The sequence below is a fragment of the Carettochelys insculpta genome, chromosome 12 (assembly GCF_033958435.1).
Source record: "Carettochelys insculpta isolate YL-2023 chromosome 12, ASM3395843v1, whole genome shotgun sequence".
NCBI classification, from domain to species: Eukaryota; Metazoa; Chordata; order Testudines; family Carettochelyidae; genus Carettochelys; species Carettochelys insculpta.
In genome coordinates, this window is record NC_134148.1 from 44,410,288 (window position 1) to 44,432,420 (window position 22,133).

Sequence of the window (22,133 nt, forward strand, 5' to 3'; positions counted from 1 at the left end):
TGTCTGTGCATCTCATGCTGGATGAGTGTGCTGCAAAAAGACCAATGAAGTTACTTTTAAAAATTAAAAAAAAGTTTAGAAATCCTCGTGCTGCAAGACTGACATTCTGAGATAAGATTGTTTCAGAATTAAACAATCCAACCACAATTGCACCAGTGCATAGGCGAGAAAATGTATTGCATGAGAGAGAGGGTGCTTAATATATATAATACACACACACACACACACATAACTATATATAAATGTGTATGAACACAAACGCACCAGTATATGCATATACATACAATTTTCTGTGGTAAGGTTTGTACAGCTTATTTTAGTATGAAAACAAAGTATGGGCAGCCCAGTAAGAGCCAGTAGACTGGGATAATACTTTTAAAAGTCAGAACTCGTTTTCTAAAAACCACCAAGGCCAGAGGTCAGAAGCTTAATTCTCTGCTTTTTGCCAACTCAGCTCCAAGCTGAACTTTTCCTTGTTTTTATGAAACCTAAACCAGGAAGTATTTCCCCTCTCCAGGGTAAAATTAAATGCCTATGTCCGAGTGGCAGTTGTTTAAATGAGATTTAAAGCGACCTTCATACCAACTTGGAAAAACAAAACTAAGATTGTGTTTTCATTTCCTATTGTGTCAGCAGACCCCTTTTTTTAAGCAATTGCTCTAGACTAAATTTTGGGGTTCACTTGTAATTTAGGGCTTGGATCCAGATCACTCGTTAGGTTTTGGAATAAATAAATAAGATTAAAGAGGAAGCAGGGCCAAATCAGAGGGCACCCTCTCCCATGGACCTTAAAAGGTTGCGCTTTGTCCCAGCACAAGAATAAGCATCTTTCTTGCCGAGATTGTTAAATTAGGACAACATGGTAGGCCAACATTTTCGAAACTGAGCTTGGCCCCTAAATTCACAGCTGAACACGAAAATCAGAACAAAATAAGTGCTCTGCTTTTCCAAAGTGCTAAGCACCCAACAGTTCCCATCAACTGCAACAGAATCTTAGGGGCAGCAGCAGCCAGAGGCTGGGGCAGTTTAAATCACTGGTGGAGTGCTGTGCAGCATGCTCGGGCAGCTCTGAGAGCTAGTGGTATCGGGGGAAGGGACAGTAGTGCCTCTAGGCAGCACTAAGGGCTGGCAGACCCAGACCCACCCACACTGCCTGAGGTCCCATCCCTTCCAGGAGTGCCAAACTGCCTCCTCTTTATGCCCAGGATCCTGGCAAGTCTGTCAGCCTGCCTGCCCCCGCCCCCGATTAGGAACAGCTCATCACAGGATGTGGTGGGCTCCCCTTCCTTTGCAGTCTTATAAGCAAGACTGGAACGCTTTCTGCAAGCCGTGGCCCAGGACAGAAGTTATGGGCTTGACACAGGCATGAGATGGTGAAATTACCTGGCCTGACGGATTCAGGAAGTCAGACGAGATGATTATGATAGTTCTTTCTGGCCTGGAGATTCTGTGAATCTGTAAATAATTGAAACATTGGAAAAAATACACAGTGCCCCCTGGCAGTCAGTCTGAGTACATGCCCTCTGTGCCTTAGTGCTAATTACGCAGGGCTGTACTGCAAACGGTACAGGAGTGCTCAGCTACAGCACCGGACAGTTTTAGGCAAGCTCTTTCAACCTCTTTCGGGGAGGGGGCGGCGGTATTTGTTTCCACATATTTAAGTTCAATGCTTAATGCCCATTATGGAGGGCTCAAGAGCTGTCTTCTTGGCTGCATCCCTGCAGGACACATCTTCTGCACCTTCTTGTTTTGGCTCATTGTGACTTTCAAAGCACAAGCTCTCTAGTGCTGGGGGTTAAGAAGCAACACAGAGAAACCCCCCGGGTACCTGAGATTCAGTGGAAATGGGTTAACCTGTGGACATTCCTCTTGGTGAAGAGTAAAGAGTTACTGAGCGCTGGAGAGGTGAAATGGTTTCACTTGCTTAAGTGACTTAGGTGATGGCTTGTGATTGTGACTGTGGGCGTGTGCCTCCAGGTGTACAACGGTGACCAGTTTTATAACCCTGCTGCCGGTCATTCATCTGCTAACGTCGCCGTCACACCCTTTGCTTCCAAGGCAGTTGCGCCACGCTGAAATGTGGCAAAATTTTTAGCAGGGCAAGGGGGGGGCGGGACAAGGGACAACAGTTCTTATTGGAACAACTTCCATTGGGGAAGCAGACAAGGTCTCAAGCTGACATAGAGCTGTTCCTCAACGCTGGGAGACAACAGCCAGGTCTATGCTACAAGTCACTCAGGAGGATGAAAAATGCCTCTGACCTTAGCTGGTGCCTCTGAGCAGGCGCGTTAAATGGCCTGACAGGAGATGCTGGCCTATTGGTGTAGTATGATCTTCGTTACAGCGCTGTGCAGTGCCACACTTTGTGGGAAGACGATCCCTAAATCGGAGCATCACTGGATGGAAGAGTAATAGAGAGGAAGCCGTGCTAGTCTATACACTATCAAAACAAAAAGCAGTCAAGTAGCACTTTAAAGACTAGCAAAATAGTTTATTATCTGGTCTGAAGAAGTGGGTCTGTCCCACGAAAGCTCACCTAATAAACTGTTTTGCTAGTCTTTAAAGTGCTACTTGACTGCTTTTTGTTTTGGATGGAACAAGTTGTTTAGCACAAGTTGTAGCAAGTGTCTGTTTCAGGAGACAGTTCCAGGTGAAGCAGCCTGTTAAGCCCTTGATGTCCTAGTGAGGAAAGGGGAGTAGGGAAGCAGCTCTGGGGGTGAGGGGTTGTGGATTACAAGTGGTGGTAAGGAGCCGTCACTCTAGTATCTCTCATTAGCCCTTGGTTTTTAGTGGTATTGCCGTTTTCGTTTCGTTTTTCTGTAGAGGTTTTGAAGTTATCAGGGTGACCACTCACTGGACCTGGGCCCTGTAGCGCCTGGGAGAGGGATCCAAAAAGCTCCGGATACAAGTATGTCTTATGGCCTGACATGGGCAGAGTGTGACCAACATGCTGAGGCAACCGCCTCTCCCGTAAGGCCTGGACAGCAGCGCTGGGCTGCTGATGGCAGGTGTGAGCAAAGTGAGAAGGGGAAAGAGAATGAGACCCTAATTCCCAGGGACCCGATTCTGTAAGCGCAAGGCTCCCTGCTCAGTGCTCAAAGCAGCCGCCTGCAGGGATCATGTGCATCTCTGTGCACCAGCCCTCTGCACAGTTCCTGTGCTGCAAGCATGGCTCAAGCAGCTCCCACGGGCTAGTTTCAAGATGCAAGGTGCAGGCTCTGGCCAGGAGACATTTACCAGAGGCAGCTCCTGGCTGGTGGCGAAGCAGGGCTCAGGCTGTCTGCACGTCATGGCCCCACATTGCTCCCAGAAGCAGCTGGCTGCTAGCACATCTCTGCACACGCCTGGCCTGGAGGGAGGGAGAGAGGCATGTCTCCATGTGCTACCTCCACTCCCAGCAGGGTCTTCACAGCTGCCATTGGCCAGTTCCCAACCAATGGGAGCTGTGGGCGTGGTGCTTGTGGGTGCGGGCAGCACACAGAGATCCATCAGCCCCTCCGTCCAATGTGTGGGCACGGACGTGCTAGCTGCCTGCTGCTTCGGGGGGTGGCATGGGACCACAGCATGCAGAAACCTTGCCTGAGTTCAGCTTCACAGCCAGCCAGAAGCTGCCTCTGATAAGTGCCTTCTGGCCAGAGCCTGTACCCTCACATCTGAACCTCTCCTGCACCCCAACTCCCTCCCACATCCTGCACCCCCATCCCCTGCCCAGCCTGGAGCTTCCTTCTGCCTCAAACCCACTTCTAGAGCCCACACCCCTCACCCTTTCCTGTACCCCAAACCTCTACACCTGCCCAGAGCTTTGGGTGGGAAGCAACTCTCAAAATAGTTCAGTAAAAGGCAAAAACAAACCAATGGCTTTTCTTTGGAAGGTTGCCAGCCCCTGCCCAAGTGACATGGACACGTTTAGGAACAGGAAGCCGTGCTGTAAGGGCTGGAATTTGAAGGTAGACAAATTCAGAGGGGAAATAAGGTGTGGGGTTTTTTTGTTTTTTTTTTAAACAATGAGGGTGATTAGCCATGAGGCAACTTACTGAGGGACATAGTGAAGACTCCTTGATATGTCGCCTTAAATCCAGACTAGCTATCTGTGTGAAGAATTTGCTGTAGTTCACGTGGACATTAGGCCTTGATGCATAATTGATGGGATGGAATTATTCACCTTGGGCTGTGCTGGGGGAATCCGAGCAGATGGTCAGGCCTTAAAATCTGTGAAGCTGTGACCCCTGAAGAAGCCATCATGGTGAAGTTACTCCACTTTCTGCAATGTTTGTTAGTTCTCTGTGAAATACTTGATGCCTACCAGAAAAACCCTTACTGGCTATTGAGCCAGTCTAAACGTGCTGTGGTGGCTCCTGTAGTGTTAGTTCTGCTGCACTTACAATGTCCACTGCAATTTTAAATTATGCACCGAGCAAACCCGTTAAAGCAAAGCTAAGGGTCTGCTTTATTCCCATCAACCAGAGGGGAAACACCTGATAGGGAACTCCATGGCTCAGAGACCAGACTGTGGGATACAGAGTCTCGGAGTGCTTGAGCAGGTGCTGAATGCCAGCCACCACGCTCTGTCATGAGGCACAGGCTACTTCAGGAGATAGTCTGAAAGCAGCCCCTCAGTTCCCCACAGGCAATAGTGCGAGCCCTTGCTTGGTGATTGCAGTGGGCTAGGGGACAGCCCTGGGCATCCTGTAAAGCTGCAAGTGCCACTCATAACCTGGCTCATTGCATACAGAAACCTCAGGCAGATCTAGAACTGGAAGGGACCCCAAGAGGTCATCAAGTTCAGTCCCCTGCCCTCCCGGCAGGTCCGAGCACCATCCAGCTCGTCCCTGATAGATGTCTGTCTGATCTGCTCCTAAAGCCCTCCCATGGTGGAAATTTCACAACCTCCCTGGACAGTTTATTCCAGTTTTTCACCACCCTAATAGTTAGGAAGTGTTCCCTAATGTCCAACCTAAACCTCCCTGGCTGCAGTTTAAGCCCAGTGCTCCCTGTTCTTTCTCACGTAACTCTTGACCGGTTCAGGCACACTGAGGCAGAGCTCCTGAAAACCCCAGCCTGGGCTTTCTAACCTTCCCTCCCAGCAGCCAGTGATTTTAGTGCATCTCAGCTTTCAAGGAGTTTGAATGGATTCCACCACTCTGCTGACTGGACTGGAAATTGTAGCCATGTAAAGCCACTGGCTTCTGGCTGATGGGGGCTCCCTTTAAGTAGATGCCCGGAGGGGAGGGATAGCAGAGGGAGGTGTATAAACAGCTTTTCACCAGTGAGCCTGCAAAATGAATGTACAGATAATGGTTAGCATTAGGGGATTAGTCCATTGAAAACAGGCTTTTCAAGCCACAAAGGATTACTGCCAAGCAGGAATAACTGAGGGAGAGTGAGAGAGAAGAAAGATCCCCACTGAAATAGGAAATTTGTTTTAAAAAGCAGCTTGGGTTACTGGTGATAGACTGGGGGGCCAAGTGTGGAATCTGAAATGGCAAAATATTTTCTCATAAATTACTGATGAGCAAATGTTCTGTCCTGGATAGTGGGGCATTGGCCTTTTCCTTTAAAAAGCCTTTTTGTCCCTTGGGTTGAGGCAACACAAAGGCCGTGTCTACACGTGCCCCAAACTTCGAAATGGCCACGCAAATGGCCATTTCGAAATTTACTAATGAAGCACTGAAATGCATATTCAGCACTTCATTAGCATGCGGGCTGCCGCGGCACTTCAAAATTGACGCACCTCGCTGCTGCGCGGCGCATCCAAACAGGGCTCCTTTTCGAAAGGACCCCGCCTACTTCGAAGTCCCCTTATTCCCATGAGCTCATTTGCGTGGCCATTTCGAAGTTTGGGGCACGTGTAGACGTAGCCAAAGTGATGCTTAATGAGAAGTTTCCCTCCAACTCACTTCCAAATAGCTTATCACAAACAGTGTAAGTAGCAAGCGGAGTTATGTTCAATAATCATACCTCTTCTGAGGCTTACCCAAGTGCTAAACCTTGCAGGATGGAGGCCAGTTAATAGTTAAGATCTTCAGGGATCAGTCTTGTTACCAGCCTTATTTAATTTTTTGTCACTGGCCTTGGAACAGAAATTGAGAGTGTGCTAATAAAATGTGGGGAGGAGATGAAGTTGGGAGATATTGCCAGCATGGACAAGGACCAGAGTATTGTACAAGAAGATCTAAAGGACCTTGTAAACTGGGTTAATAGAAATGGGATGAAATTTAATATTGGAAAAGTCATGCATTTAGGCAGTAACAAGAATTTTTGCTGTAAGCTGGGGTGTATAAGTCAGAAGAAAAAAGGAGAACAAAGACTTGGATGTATTAGTTGAGTACAGGATGTCTTGGAGCTGCCAGTGTGATGCATCTGTGACAATCACTAACACATTTAGTCCTAGCATGCATCAGTTGAGTCATTTCCAGTAGCAAAAGGGAAGTTTTAGTACCCTTATACAAAGCACTGGTGAGACTTCATATGAAATTCTGATCTCCTGTTTAAGAGCAATGAATTCAAGCTGGACTAGGGGCAGAAAAGGGCGACTAGGACAATCTGAGGACTAGAAAACCTACCTTAAGAGATGAGACTCAAAGAGCCTGGCTTTCTTATCCCCAACAAAAGAAGACCAAGGGGGGATATGATTTGAAGGGGTGAATACCATGACTGGAAATTAGGTGAAAGTTTATAGCCCTCCAAGGAGGGAAGTTCTGAAGTAGCTGCCTGAGGGGAGCAGACGGGACAGAACATCTAACGTCTTTCAAGACTGAGCTCTAGAAGTTTGTAACAGGATGATGTGATAAGCCTGCACACAGTGGCCCACAGCAGATTGGTGACTGCTAGCAGCACGTATCTCCAGTGGCCAGTGGTGGAACCAAACCACTAGATGAGGAGGTCTCGGAGTTACTACAGGTATAAACCAATGTCAAAGGTGAATTCTCTGTGTCCTGACGTCTTTAAATCATGGTTTGAGAGCTGCAGTCACTCAGCCAGCGGTCAGGGGTCTATTACAGGAGCTGGTGAGTGAGGTTCTTTGGGCCTGCGTCGGGCAGGAGGTCAGATTAGACGATTTTGATGATCCCTTCTGACCTTAAAATCTGAATCTATAAGAGAGTTGGGACAGGTCAGGACCCCTTTGGGACCATCCTCTTTGCTGACCTAGATGTGGGTCGCTGTCCCATGTAGTCCCTGCGGACTTTGTGCAGGTGCTTCTACAGTTTGAGCTAAAAGGCAGCCTGTGCTCCTCTCTAGCCTTAGCTGAGCACAGGCTGGCTTTTCACTCAAACTGTAGTAGCACCTGTACAAAGCTCCCGAGGTCACAGGTTCAAGTCTGCCTATCAGCAGTTACACTAAGACGCTACTTAGCTTACATTGCCTGGACACCCTGTCCCCCTGTTTTGCTCAGCTCTCCAGCTTGCTTCAAGTGAGACATGGGGAGGGGGCCGCATACCCAAGGCTGCAGGTACAGACTGAAAGCAGTCCAGTGTGAGACTTTTTCTCAGCACTTGAGTACACAGCCCTCCTGGGAGCTGAACGCTAGATAAATTCATCTTATGCTGTACAGCGATCTATACTCGCGGTATCCCATACGTTCACCACTCGCTACATGTGGTGAGCAGGACACCTCGGTGTGGTAAATATGGCTCCTGCTGGGTGGGAGAAGTGCACGGCAGCGGCGGCAGCAGATCCAACCGTGGCTCTGGTGAGTCGTCAGCACTGCATTAGAACTGGGGACTAGGGGAGTCTGGCTCTGGGGGAGGGGAGGGCATTTATTTAGCACAGAGGAGGGGCTGGGAATGCCTGGATCTGGGGCAGGGCATTTATTTGGGGGGTGGAGCTGGGAGGTGTTTTCAGTGCCTTGTGTTAAGTTCTTAGCATTATAAGTCCCTACCCCCCAGAAAATAGGCCTTTGCCACTTTGCCTAAACAGAAATCACACTCAGGTCTCCTTAATGTTCAGGCTTTTATTCTTTTTCTACTCTACAGAAGGCAAAATGAACAACAAACATTGTGGGAGAGCAAGTAGGGATGCACCCCTTCATGAGACCTAATATCTTGCCTTTTTAGGAGTTAGGACCTAGTTGTCATGGCAATTCTGCTCTCTTTATGACATCGCTTGGCCCAGGCATGGCTACTGGAGCACTGAGCTAAGTCAGTGCTCAGCTTGACTTCCAGGAGATAAAAATCACATTTAACCGCATTTAGACCTCTGTCTGCCTCACTGAGTCGGAGTGTTTGTCACTTAGTTAAAGGTATTAACTGTTGTCTGTACAGGAGGGTTCCTAAGGGGTGAGGTGCAGCTGTGCACATCGGGGTTCCCAGCCAGTGTTCCCTGTAAGATGAGCGCTCGGACAGCAACCCAGGAGAGATCCATAAGAACGGCCACACTGGGTCAGACCAAAGGTCCATCCAGCCCAGGATCCTGTCTGCTGACAGTGGCCAGTGCCAGGTGCCCCAGAGGGAATGGACTGAACAAGTAACAATCAAGCAATCTCTCTCCTGCCATCCATGTCCAGCTTCTGACAAACAGAGGCTAGGGATACCATTCCTTACCCAATCTGGCTAATAGCCATTAATGCACCTAACCTCCATGAATTTATCCAGTTCTTTTTCAACCTGTTAGAGTCCTGGCCTTCACAGCTGCCTCTGGCAAGGAGTTCCACGGGTTGACTGCGCTGTGTGAAGAACTTCCTCTTATTTATTTTAAACCTGTTGCCCATTAATTTCATTTGGTGTCCTCTAGTTCTGATATGATGGGAACAAGTAAATAATATTTCGTTGTTCACTTTCTGCACACCACTCATACTTCTGTGTACCTCTATCACATCGCCCCCTTAGTCTCCTCTTTTCTAAGCTGAAAAGACCTAGTCTCTTTTGAATCTCTCTGTATGTGGGACCCGTTCCAAACCCTTAATCATATTAGTTGCCCTTTTCTGAACCTTTTCTAATGCAAATATATCTTTTCTGAGGTGAGGGGACCACATCTGTACACAGTACTCAAGATGTAGGCATGCCATGTTTTATATAAAGGCAATAAGAGGCTCTCCGTCTTATTCTCTATCCCTTTTATAATGATTCCTAACATCCTGTTTGCTTTTTTGACTGCCGCTGCAATGTGTGGATATTTTCAGAGAACTATCCACAGTGACTCCAAGATCTCTTTCCTGATGAGTAGTAACTAAATTAGCCCCCACCATGCTGTATGTATAGTTGGGGTTATTTTTTTTTCAATGTGCATTACTGTACATTTATCCACATTAAATTTAATTTGCCATTTTGTTGCCCAGTCATTCAGTTTTGTGAGATCTTTTTGAAGTCCTTCAGAGTCTGCTTTGGTCTTAACTATCTTGAGCAGTGTAGTGTCAACTGCAAACTTTGTCACCTCACAGTTTACCCCTTTCTCCAAATCCTTTATGAATAAGTTGAATAGGGTCGGTTTTAGGACTGACCCTTGGGGAACACCACCAGCTACCCCTCTCCATTCTGAAAATTTACCATTTATTCCTATCCTCCATTTCCTGCCTTTTAACCAGTTCTCAGTCCATGAAAGGATCTTCCTCTGATTCCGTGAAAACCTAATTTAAATAAGAGCCTATAGTGAGGGACCCTATCAAAGGCTTTCTGAAAATCCAGGTACACTATATCTACTGGATCCCCTTATCCACATGTTTGTTGATCCCTTCAATGAACTCTAGTAGATTAGTAAGATGTGAGTTCCCGTTACAGAAACCGTGCTGACTTTCGCCCAACAAATTATGTTCTTCTATGTGTCTGACAGTTTTATTCTTTACTATCGTTTCAACTAATTTGCCCGGTACTGATGTTAGACTTACTGCTCTGTAATTACCAGAGTCCCCTCTAGAGCCCTTTTTAAATATTGTTGCTGCAGTAGCTATCTTCCAGTCCTTGGGCATAGAAGCTGATTTAAAGGATAGGTTACAAAACACACAGCAGTTCTGCAATTTCACATCTTTCAGAGCTCTTGGGTGAATGGCCATCTGGTCCCCCTGACCTGTTACTCTTCATTTATCAATCAGTTCCACCCAGAATCCAAATTCCACTCAGCTGTTTCGCAGAGCGTCCATGGCCAGCAGAAAATGTTTCTACTGGTGGTGGTCATCAACACATGCCTTGGTGCACATAACAAAATTTATTCTGTACATGAAAAATGCCGGACAGAAAATTAGAGGGAACGTTTTTCACAACTAACTAGTAATTTGAATACCATTGGGCTGGGTTTTGGGAAAAGGACCTGTCAAACCCCAAAGTGAAAGCTGCAGATACTGAAGGAATCTGTGTAAATAAAAGAAGTGGGTCTGTCCCACGAAAGCTCACTTAATAAATTATTGTGTTAGTCTTTAAAGTGCTGCTCTTTTGTTTTGTGTAATTAAAATAAGATTCGATCAGGACACACCTCTCCCTACAGCTTCTGATGGATCACATTAATTATCTGACTCCTCTCCAGGAATGCATCCTGAGGTTGAAATCCACTGAGCTTTACCTAAAAATGTGAGACTAGGTGCTTATAAGCTTATTCCCATGCTATCACTGGGACAGCGCTCTTCCTTGACATTTGCATCGCACAGAAAACCCAGAGCATGATTGTAGTGGGATCCCTGTTCTCCTGATTCTGAACCTCCCCTTGCCAGCTGCTCTGGAGCTACATTTTATCCCAGATGTCAGGACGTGCTATGAGTGAATCTGAGGCTGAATACAGATTGGCACAACAGAAGCCAGGTGCTTTCTGCTGCTCCTGCTAACCTCTCAGGATCATACCTCCACACTCCCCAAAAATAGACTCTGCCACTTGAGCTAAAGCAAAATCATAATCAGCTCTCCCTAACGTTTGGGCTTTTACTCTTTTTCAGGGCAGCAGAAGGCAGGATAAGTTACAAGCACTTGAGCAGACCCAGCAGGACACACACACTCATGAGACTCAATGTATTGCCATTTTAGCAAATAGCACTTAGGTGACATGGCAGATGCGCTGTTGTTATGACATCACTGGCACAGGTATAAATATCGGGGCACTGAGCTCACGGCAGTGTCCAACTTGGCCTCCAGGAGAGCTGTGCAGCCCCAGTGGCAGCCTAGGCAGCTGCAGCAGCCCCAGCAGCAGTTGTGACTGCCCCAGCGGCAGCTGTGGTGGCCCCGGAGGCGGCGGCAGTCCCAGTGGCAGCTCCAGCAGCAGCCCTGGTGGCAGCCCTGTCAGCAGCTGAAGCAGCAGCCACTGTGGTAGCCCCAGTGGCTGTCCCGGCCATGGAGCTGGTGGCTCTGGCAGCTGCAGATGCGGCTGCAGAGACCCTGGCGGCAGTTGTGGCTACCCTGGTGGCTTCAGCGGCAGCCCCGGTGGTGTCTGTGGTGGCTGCAGCAGCTGCTTTAGCAGCCCCGGCAGCGGCCTCGGCAGCAGCCTCAGCTGCTGCGCCAACCCCAGTGGTGGTTGTGGCAGCCCCAGCAGCAGCCCTGGCAGCTGCAGCAGCCCTGGCGGCAGCCCCGGTTGCAGCCATTTTGAATCAAGCATATTTAAGTTATGACATATTCATATTGTAAACATACTGTCATAAAGCGTGCGGAATGCCCTGTCACAAGAGCGCTTCCCAAGAGCAGGCAGTACCTTGCAAACAGTAGATTACCTCAGCCACGAATCTGATTTAACCTTTGAGAAGGCTCTAAGATGTTCTTTTAAGCAGGAGAATCAATTTTAATCATTCCAGTGGATTGCTGGGTCGGGGGGCAGTTGAACTAGACCACGGGTCTGCAACCAAAAGAACGAGAAGAGCCATTTTTTCAACTTCAGCTGCAAAATGAATATTTCAGGAGCTGAAATGCATGTGACTATGAGACAGTCCTTAATAAATAATGTCAACTAGTACTTTTTGTCATCCCTATTTGAAGAACAGCGCACACAATGATTTGCATCAGTTAGAAATTTGTCACCTCCAGCACCAGGCTTTACCCACCTCAGCCCCCCAGATCTGCCCCCCCATCCCTAATATTTACTCCCCATCCCACAAACCTACCCCCCCAACCCGAGGTTTAACCCCTTCAGCCCCAAACCGCCATCCCAACCCCAAGTGTAACCACTCTTAGCCCCAAACCTACCCTCCATCCCCCGGATTTACCTGCCTGAATCGACGAGATCCACCAGCTGCCGCTGCTCCCCACGGCTGCCTCCTTCTCCGCACGGCTGCGCAGCTCTGGCAGGGGCAGGCTCAGCCACCCCTCCCACCCCCCCAGTTCTCCTGCAGGCTGACCTGCCCCATGTGGAGCCCTGCCAGCTTCCTCTTCCAGGGCTCCCTGTCCTACCAGCTTCCCCCTGCCACGGCTGACTGCTCAGCGGCTGTGGAGGCTGCCACCGCTTAAACAAAAAAGCTCAGTTCCTTTTTAACGGCAGCGTTTTTAAAAGCAAAGGCAGCCTCTGGAGCTGCAAGTAGAGACGGGGCGACAGCGTTCGGAGCCACAAGTGGCGCCTTAAAAAGCCGCCTGCAGCTGCAGAGCAGGTTGCTGACCCCTGAACTAGACAGCAGCAATGGGACTTAATGGCATTTTAAGGAGCTGTGTGTGTGGGTGCTTGACTCCCACTTTTGGGGAGGCTGCGTATGAGAACTGGATGCTCCTGAGAGGTGGGGTAGCTCACTGGCACCCAGATTGTAGCTCCACCCCCCATTGAGTCTCCTCCTGCCCAAGGCCCTACCTTCCCACTTGGCCCCCTCCACTAAGGCTTCCACTGCTCATGCTTCTCTGCCCTCTTCCTCAAAGCCCTCCCCACTGCCACTCCACAGCAGGTGGGGGAAGCCTAGGGGGAGGAGACAAGCACAAGCAGCAGGTACAGGGATCGCTGGGGGAAGAAGCAGAGCAAGGGTGGGAAGAGGCGCCACAGGCATGAAGATGATCAGGAGCGGAGCCTTGCTGTGAAGCATGCGTGAAGCTATGGCCCAGATACCCATCTGGTGGCGGCGCTTCTTACACCCACTGCCCATGGCCACATATGCTGCAGGAAGCTAAAACTGGCATGTGTTTGTTTTTACATCCATGTAAGTAGTGCTAAGAGCCTCAAACACCAAACCCCGTCTGTTCGTTGATAGCTGCCACCTGTCAGCGCCCGGTGGTTTCCCCCTGCGACTTAGTGGCCAATTAAAGTGCGGGCGAGCCAGGGCCAGAACCCAGGGTCCTCGAAGAAAGGGGAGTCCCACTACCCACCGGCAGGAGGAGCAACACAGTCACTTAAAGGAGCAATGGAACTCCACCTAAGGTCCACCCTCCCCTAACAGGCAGGCACCCAATCAGAGAGAGAAGACAACAACACCAGTTTAGAATATAATTAACAAGAAATTTATTAACACAAATAACACACAAAAACCCAACAGCAACAATAACATAAACACATAAACCAGTTCATTAACTCTAATCTTAACTATATTCAACTTACTACTATAAACATGTAATCCATCTTGGAATCCAGCAGTGTCCTCAAAGGAAAGTATGGTCGTTAGAGAGGAAATGGGAGGAAGGGAAGGGAATCTGGGCCGGGACGCTACCCCTGGCCCAAGTGACCAGTGGTGGAAGCCAACGGGTCTCTTTATCCACAGTCGGCACCTTAACCCCAGTCTTTTCCTGGGGCTTTTGCCCACTCGGGAGAAATGTACAAGGGAACAGTAAGGGGGAAGTACTTATTATCTACTTATCTTAAACAGTCTTATCATTAAAACAGTTTATACAAATAACAATCTAACGCCAAACAGTCTATATAACTACTATTATAAAACGCTTTTAACCAAGTGTGGCTTGCAATATAGCGTAGGCTAGATAGGCCCGGCCGTATGGGGTCAGGCCCCCAGGCACTGCCCTCCCCCCGTCGAAGGAAGGCACAGTGAGGGCTATGCTCCCTCACTCCCTTGTAAGGGGTCCTGGTGCCTACCAGTGTCTCTAGATAAATGTATGAGTTCTTATGTGAGGCCTGGCTGAGTCGTAGGCCTTATTGGTTTTACGTGTCCGACAAATGAGGTGTCTAGTCCAGGTTGTAGGTCGAATCCGATTGGCTGTCCAGTCCAGTAGAATGATTGGTGTGCGGCTTGAGTGCGATGGTGTGGCAGGAGCAAGGGTGCCGCTGCTGATGGTGGGCTCTGGGTTTCAGCAGCTGGGTACGCAGTACCGCACCCTAGGGGTGAGGCCAGTTCGCCACCCAGCAGATCCACCTCAGAGCCCGCTTGCCGCTTTTAGATGGCAGGCCCTGGGTTTCACCAGGCAAGTACACAGTACTACGTCCTAGGGACGAGACCAGTTCGCCACTTGCCTGATCCACCTCAGGGCTGCTAAGGGTAGAACCAGTACACTATCACCACAGCGGGCGAACCCTACTGGGTAGTAGTGATTCAAAAGCTCTTTGAACAAGTTGGAGCTCTTCGCAAAGGCTTCTTTGATCTTCTCAGGCAGACAGACTCCCCAGACTGACACTGAGTGCTGTGCTGCGCCACCTTTTATTCAGTGTTCTCATGCATGATTCATTAGCTGATTTTAATATTCATGATTCTGTTCACGGTTTTCAACCAGGTCCTCTCTTTTGGTCGAAAGTTCTAGAAGCCGGCGGAAGCTCATTCCTTTCGACCAATTAGAGGGCTTTGTTTGGATCCTGGCTTTGTGGATTCAAGTTACCGGGGAAGCTAAGTGCCCCAAAATGGCCGTGGGTGGGGGCCACAAAATGGCGGCCTATAAGCTTTTAGTTTGCCCATGTTCCTGTATAGATTTTACCTCAGCCAGAGGCTTGTTTCCCCTGACACATGGGGGTGATTATGTCCTAGAGATAAAAATCCCTGACACCACCTACCTAAATATTCAGCATTCTTACTACTGTTACGTCTTATTTGACCTCAGCTATTTGGATCTGCATCTCACATGGTAACAGAACTAAGCCCCAGAGATTCAGTTTTGCATGTTGAGGAACCAAGGTTAAAGATAATGGATTCTGGTATTTTGCCTTTGCTTGTATCACCAGGGAAGGGCTTTCCATGTTGTAAATGCACCAGGCATGCCTCCGCCAGTCCTGTTGTGAATAAGTTCTTGCCCCTGAAAACAGCTGCCACAATTGTGTCTCCAGAGTGCTTTCAGCCAGTGCCTGGCAAATTCCCACCTCTCTTATCCCAGCCCAGCAATGTGTTGGCTGTGTCAGAGCCAAACGACACGGCTACCAGGTACCTACCTTGTGGGTCCATAGTGTCTGATCCCTCTTCTGGCACAGGAGACATTTGGCAGCAATGGCTACATGGCACGGCTAGGCTCTCCATTCCTTTTCTGCCATCCCGAGCAGATCCCTGTCCATATATAGCCTTTGTTATGATGTCACTCAATCCTAATTAGCATGTTGCCAGAATTCCATAACTGCTGACTTTAGATGGCTACGCATTTATTAAAGCCACAGTGGCAAGATCTCATTTGAAGCATCTGTTGAACATATCCTCACCAACACCATCACCACCACAATCATGGAAAACAAACCACATGCATGGGGTCCAGGTTAAATATTGCCTTTCAAGTCCAATGGAATCAAGGCTCTCACGTGCCAAACAGATGAGCTACGTCGGCTTTTTGTGCATACTTTTGTAAAGTCGTTATAGGAACAAAGACAAGTGTGGCCCTGGGAATCAGAGTCCTCTTTTCTGCTGGGGCTGAATATTCATATTAGTTGCTAATAGAAACTCCATCACCTCAGATAAGGCTTGTGACATCACTTTAGCAAAATTAAGTGCTTAGCATTATTGTATTTATTATTTATCTGTCTGGAGGCCACAAAGCCTGAGTAGCATAGACAGGGCATGGGTCTGTACAGAATTCACCCCCACGGTGACTTCATGAGATATGCTTCCAGGCTTTGCCTACAGGAGGCTAGTAGGGGCAACAGGGCGGGGTGTCTGTGTCATGATTCAGTTACACAACAGGGTTCTTTAATCAGCCAAGTAATGCTGCGATTCTCACTGAAGTCAGCTAGAGTGGATGTCCTTCAGCACCTTGCAAGGACTATTAGTTAACATCTGGAAGTCCCTTTGAAGTTTTCAAGTGCTGTATAAATGCGAATTATTATGATTCGTGGGATTGAGGGAAGGAAGGTCTATACCAGTGATTTAATCGGCCTGGGTCTCTCCATTAGCTGTTCTCCTATATATGTGTAAATCAGTGAGTTACACAATAAGTGTGAGTCATATCACAGACAGATGTTGCACAGTACAGCCAGGTGGATGCCAGTCATTCACCTGGCTGTCTGAACATTGTAGTTTGCTTCCAGGCGATTTCTGGGTCTGAGCGTTCCATCTCCACAATATGCATGGGATGTAATTTTCACTGGAGTGCTGACTTCTTTTGTATTCTTCCAAGAGCACCATGAAATAAGTAGATGGCTTTTAATCAGAATAACGTCAGCTCTTCAGTTTTGATTTCTGATGCAGTCCATTATGGATTACCTCATCACAATAGCATTCCTGGACAATATAATCACAAAACCCCCTCAAATCTAATTATGGTTTGCTGCTCATCCTCCCAACTTCAAGCCTTACTGTAAGCCCAGGCGTGTTCCCCAGTTTCTGTTTGAGTCACTCGTTAATACAGGCAAACAATGTCCCGCTCACATTTGCATGCCAGCATTCTGCCTGACTTATGCTGTACAGGTAGCCTGTGAGTTTCTCTCAAACTTCACAGATTAGTGTTTCTCTTGCTGAACTGAAATACATGGAGCTGTCATGAAACTTTGACAAGCAATGAGCAAGCCATTCAATCAATGCAGGGACAGATTAATGTTTTGTGGGCCCAGCCACAAACAGATTTGTGGGCCCCTATGTGGTTGTTTTCAGCCCCTTCCGAGTGTGGCCTCTTCTAGACTCAAGGAACAAAGTACATTCTGTGCCAGACTAGTTTATTACCGTACCAGGAAAGTCTCACGTTGGCCAAGGAACTGCAGCTCCCAGGGTCCCTTGGGCTCTCAGCACCTATGCTGCATGCTTGCTGCTCTCTACAGCATGGGGGGAGGAGAGGAAGTGAGTGATACAGCCCCTTCTGAGCTTGGGCCTAGTGCCAAGGAACCATTGGCACAATGGTAAATCCACTACTGAGTGAATATGGCAACACATGTACTTCTAAGATTATAGGGCCTTCACTCAGAAAATAAAAGTGTCTTAGAGATTAATAAATGTAGCCTTCCATTACCCTGCCCAGATGTGTCTGTTTTACTGATGAAGAAACTGAGGCAAGAAAGAAAGATTCCTGCAGCCACAGAGTGCTCAGCCCAAGTATAACGTGGAAATCACAAGCAGACAGCTGTTCAGCCTTGTGTGTGGCTTTAGTTCTGGCAAGTGCTCAGGTACAATGGTGAGGAATCCGATGAAAGATCGTGAACAGAGGAAATGAGCGTGAGAAACAAAACTGGGTTTACGATGAAAAGCAAGTCTGAGACTTAGAAAAAGAGTCTTGGGCTCATGGGGGACTACGCAGCTTTCTTTTCTATGCCTGGAATTGCCCAGGCTTCCTTTGGGACAAATTACCTAATTTCCCTGCACCAAAGTCCCCCGATCTGTCAAGTGGGGAGAGAGATACTTGGCTTGTGAGTCTGTGTGTGGAGCTCAGATGCAGTGCTGATGAGCGCTGCAGAAAAAACAACAGATTTGCAACAGAACCTTCACTACATAAGGCCCCACAATAAGGACAGAGAGGGCATACAGGTTCTGAGAGAATGGATTTTTGACAATATACTGGTGGCCATTTTAAACACAATCCAGTGAAATTTACTGCTAACTCCACCACTCTGTACCTCAGGAATTCCAAAACTATTTGTTTGAATTACATCTACTGACACTGGAGTGGGGTTAATATACGTTGGTTTGGGTTGTGTGTAGATGAACCAATTTGTTTAAGCCATTTCCTGCAGGTGTCCTGCAAATATCAAAACAAAACTTAATTCTGATGCACAGAGAGCCTGAGCTTTGGGAAATAAATTACTCAGCCAGCGTATTTTTGTCCATCATTTGTATTGGAGGAAGAGTCCTATCCAGCTAGCGTGACAATGTGGAAAGTTACAGATCTCAGCACAGGGCAGAACAGCTCACTCCAACATGGATCAAGCTACCTGCAGAACCTAATTCCTTAAGCAAGCAGCCCAGAAGGCACAAAACCTGAACTCATTTTATAGTGCGTCAGCCAAATACAGATTTTTGCATCAAACCTTGTGTTAACGGTAGTATGATTTCTGTCTCTCCCTTCTCCCTCCTTCAGCCTTCATCTGTGAGCGGGACCGCCTCAGCTTCAGTTTTTGCCAAACCCTAAGGATTCTGGGAAGATGCCATCTTCCCACTGTCAACATGCAGTGCTGCCGAACCTGCCGCCAGCATGGACATGGTGCTCGGGATCGTGGAAATGAACGTGCCTCCAGGAGGTGAAACCATTTAAGTTGAAGGGCTCTATACAGAAAGGGGAAGAACAGAAGTGTAGAAGCTTCAAGAGAACGTACATGCAGTGAGCAAAAGGAACTCCTTAAAACTAGGTTTTGCCACATGATCTGTTCACATAGCAATGCAGAATGTGGCTACACATTCCTCCACTGGGGATTTTGCATGGTGCTCTTTGAAAAACACAGGGATTTTATTTTTTTTAACTACAGTTTGTGGTGCTCAAATGATCAGTATGAAAAACAGCACCTCACTCTCACTAGACAGCACTCAAAGCCCGACTAGTTACCATGGAGAAATGTACTGTTTCTTGGCAAGTAGATGAAAACATAAAATTTTCCGTATCTCATGTCATGCCTAATGTTAGACAATCTACAAGAGAACATTTTAGGAAACGGAAACAAAACAGAATAGCAAACATTTTGGGGAGACCTCTCTAAAATGTTTATGGTGCTATCTTTTGACATTTTTGGCTTTTGGTTGGTGTTGGCAGGCCAGCACAAAACTCTGACCAAGTGACTTTTTATTATTAATTATTATTGTTATATGTAAGTGAGCATCTATCATTCCAAACCATGTAGCTTTTGCTTTTTTTTTTTTTTTTTTTTTGTCCTTTTTCCCTGAGGGACTCAAACCTGGTAACCCACTTTTGTAATTTACGTAAGAATGTTTACAAATTGAAGATAGTTACACATAATGTCAGAAACTGAGAAACATCAGAGTGAGCAAAGAAGAAAAATGCCTGCACTAGTCATTATCACCAAGAGTATTTCCTCCAGCATGTCTGAGTATTCCTTACCCTTTTGATGCTGCAGATGTTTTTCTGTGTAAAAGTGAGTGTTTTAGATGGAAGGTCAAAGGGTGGGGACAAATGAAGAGAAAATTTTAAGTTGGAGGAAAAATTACATTACCCCAGGATGTAATTTTAAGGAGTCGGGAGTACTATCCTAGTCTAATTCATGAATAATATATTAAAACTGCATCTACTACTATTTTACCTTCTCCGCATTATTCCTCTGGAAGGCATGAATGACAAATTGGATTGTTAATGGCACAACTGGATTTCTGCATGTGATTACAACACTTGGTATACATTTGGTGGTTAGTTAAGGTTTATCTTTGTTTCTGCAGTTTTTTTTAAATTTCTTTCTGCATATATAGCTTTACTGTTGTTAGTTAGTTGATTCTTTGTAAATAGACTGTCTAATATTGTACAAGGAAAGGGTACATAATCACCAAGGCAGGCATTGTTCTTATCTGCCCACAGTCCAGTAGTGACTGTGTGTTAATCCCTCAGTGTATTAGGGAGGACTTATTATATTGGTCCCTGGGAAAAGTTCCAAAACATGTTGATCAAACTTTGTTTGTATGTTGCTCCTCAGGATACAAAAAGAGACCAAATAATTGGAGACAGTGAATAAAATCTTAGTTGCACTGACATAAATGGGCTTTTGCTGTTGGTTTTAATTGAAGTAGGAGTGAGCCCAGTATCAGTTAAATGATACTGTGCCATACAATTGTACAGTTCAGAATAGCGACCCGCTTTTGGTGCCACTCTTTTGTACTGTGTGAAGCCACTTACAGTACAAGTGCCGAGATGACAAAGGAATTGCTGTGTATAATTTGTATGTAAACTGCAGCCCATCACGTTACCACCTCTATTTTGTTTCTTTCCAAACAGATGTAAATTTTTTATATTTAAGGAGGCTGTGTACGTTCCTGTTTTATTTCCCAGCAATAGTGCCGTCCCTTGCAACATTTTGTTGCTTTCATCAGGGCTCTAAGATTTTACTAAGAAATAGTTTCTAAGTTTGTTGGTTTTTTAAATGGCTGTAGCTCAAAAGCGTGTTAAATTAAATTGTTACAAAAGAAAATTTAATATTTGAAGATTTCTCTGTTCTCACGCTACTCAATATTTTTTCATTAAAAACCTCATGAAGTTTATGCACCATGATATCACTAGTTACCCATGTGGCAGACCACAGACTGCAGCTGATCAGCGCCTGAGGGAGCGGGGACAGTTTGAGTCCTATCTGGAGGAACCACTTTCCCCTCGTAGGGTCACAGAGGGTGCAGTTCTGCAGGCTGGAGAGGCAGCTGGGGCACATCTGGAGTCAGCCAGCAATAGGCCATAATTAAAGCAGCTGGGGCCAGTTAGGCCTCCAGGCTTTCTATAACAGGCTTTCTCCAGGCAGCTAGAGCAGAGGGGAGTTGCACCCAGAGAGAAGGAGGCTGGAGGAGAAGCGTGGACGAGACCAGACCAGCCCTGAGCAGAGAACAGCATGGCCCTGTAACCCAGCCACACGGTACAGGGGGAGGAAAAGACCCAGAGGGTAGTGGTGGGCAAAGAGGCCAAGGGAAAGGTCGGTGCCATGGGGCAGGGGTAAAAAGCCCCCACCAGCTCCCTCTTTCCCTAGGGTCCCTGGGCCAGAGTCCAGGGCAGTGGGTGGGACTGGACTCCCCCCACCACTTCCCTGGGATGGCGGATCACCTGGGGCAGAGCCCAAGGCTGGCAGAGAGTGATCTGCTCCACCCCAAAATTCAGACTGGGCTGTGATGAAAATGGCTCAGTAAAGGGAGACCTTTGTCTTCGGGAAGTCCTAGGGCAACAAAAGGGGTCTCTGTGAGGCACTCAAGGAACCGTTTGGACATGCAGAACCCTTAAAGGGTGGTCGAGGGCTTTGTCACACCTGGCAACTGGTTACCTCTGATCTGCAGGAAAAAACAATAATCAGGATGCTGCTGAAAATCTTCTGAGAGCGCTGATACAATTATAAAGCATATAGATACATTCGCATTTGGGGTACAAATGTTATAGTGCCCAGATGGCTAACTACTCTTTTTGAATTAAAAGTGACTTAGGTGCTTTCACAAATTGTGTTCCTGTTCCAAACAGCTTATTTTCAAAGACAGTCCCAATTTCAGACTAGCCAAACATTAATCTTCTGTGTTTTGTACACCCCAGGCCAATCTGCTAATTCTGGTACACTCTCAATAGGATTACTGAAATTCTGCTTTAAAAACATATGCATTTCCAGATATGTTAAGGTGAAAGGAAGGTTTGAAGCCTGTTACAACTGGTTCAGGTAATCAAGAGGCTGTGAAACTTATAAATTGCTGATGAGGAACAGCAATCAAGAGTGAAAAATATAATTGTTTTCAATGGTGCACAGAGCTCATGTTTCTAGCAGGACCCCATCATGATGACTTCTTCCCAACTATTTGTTTCTGCTAATCTGGGGAAATTCTTATGTAGCTGCAGTTATCCTCCCTGATATGAGAGTTGTAGTACTTGCCTTTCCACATGTAATGTCCTGTTGAATGTCAACCTTTTATTGTAATTAATATGTGAGCAGATCCAGTGACGCTAACCACATTTCATCAAGAAGCCAGGGCAGCCTTCAAAACTCTGAGCTACTGAATTGACAAGAACTTTTTACAAGCAAACATCATAATAGAAGTATTAATTCAAGCACATTTTCATGCAAGGATAGTATCAATCTAACACCTGCCCACCGAGTTACAGCAGCCATGACTATACACACCCCACAAAAACATTCCTACAGCACTTTCTAATTAATCTTCTACAACCTCACTGACCTTTGTGTGTTCTGCAAAACATGAACCTTTTAATCCAATTTTAGGTGCCCCTAGAAGCCTGGTGCTTCTAGGCACATCCCTACTGGGGCTGACCAGAAATCTGACCCTGGCCCTAGCACAG

At 46.9% G+C, this 22,133-nt stretch overlaps 1 protein-coding gene across 1 annotated transcript in view; it reads left to right on the plus strand.

Annotated features, from left to right (window-relative positions):
• Positions 1 to 20,317, plus strand: part of ADAMTS7 (ADAM metallopeptidase with thrombospondin type 1 motif 7) — a 176,166-nt gene extending 155,849 nt beyond the window's left edge. Inside the window, exon 24 of the mRNA XM_075006472.1 lies at positions 18,240 to 20,317. Within this exon, the coding sequence (XP_074862573.1) occupies positions 18,240 to 18,403 (164 nt within the window). The 3' untranslated portion in view covers positions 18,404 to 20,317. The remainder of the gene's footprint in view (positions 1 to 18,239) is intronic.
• Positions 20,318 to 22,133: the final 1,816 nt, after the last annotated feature.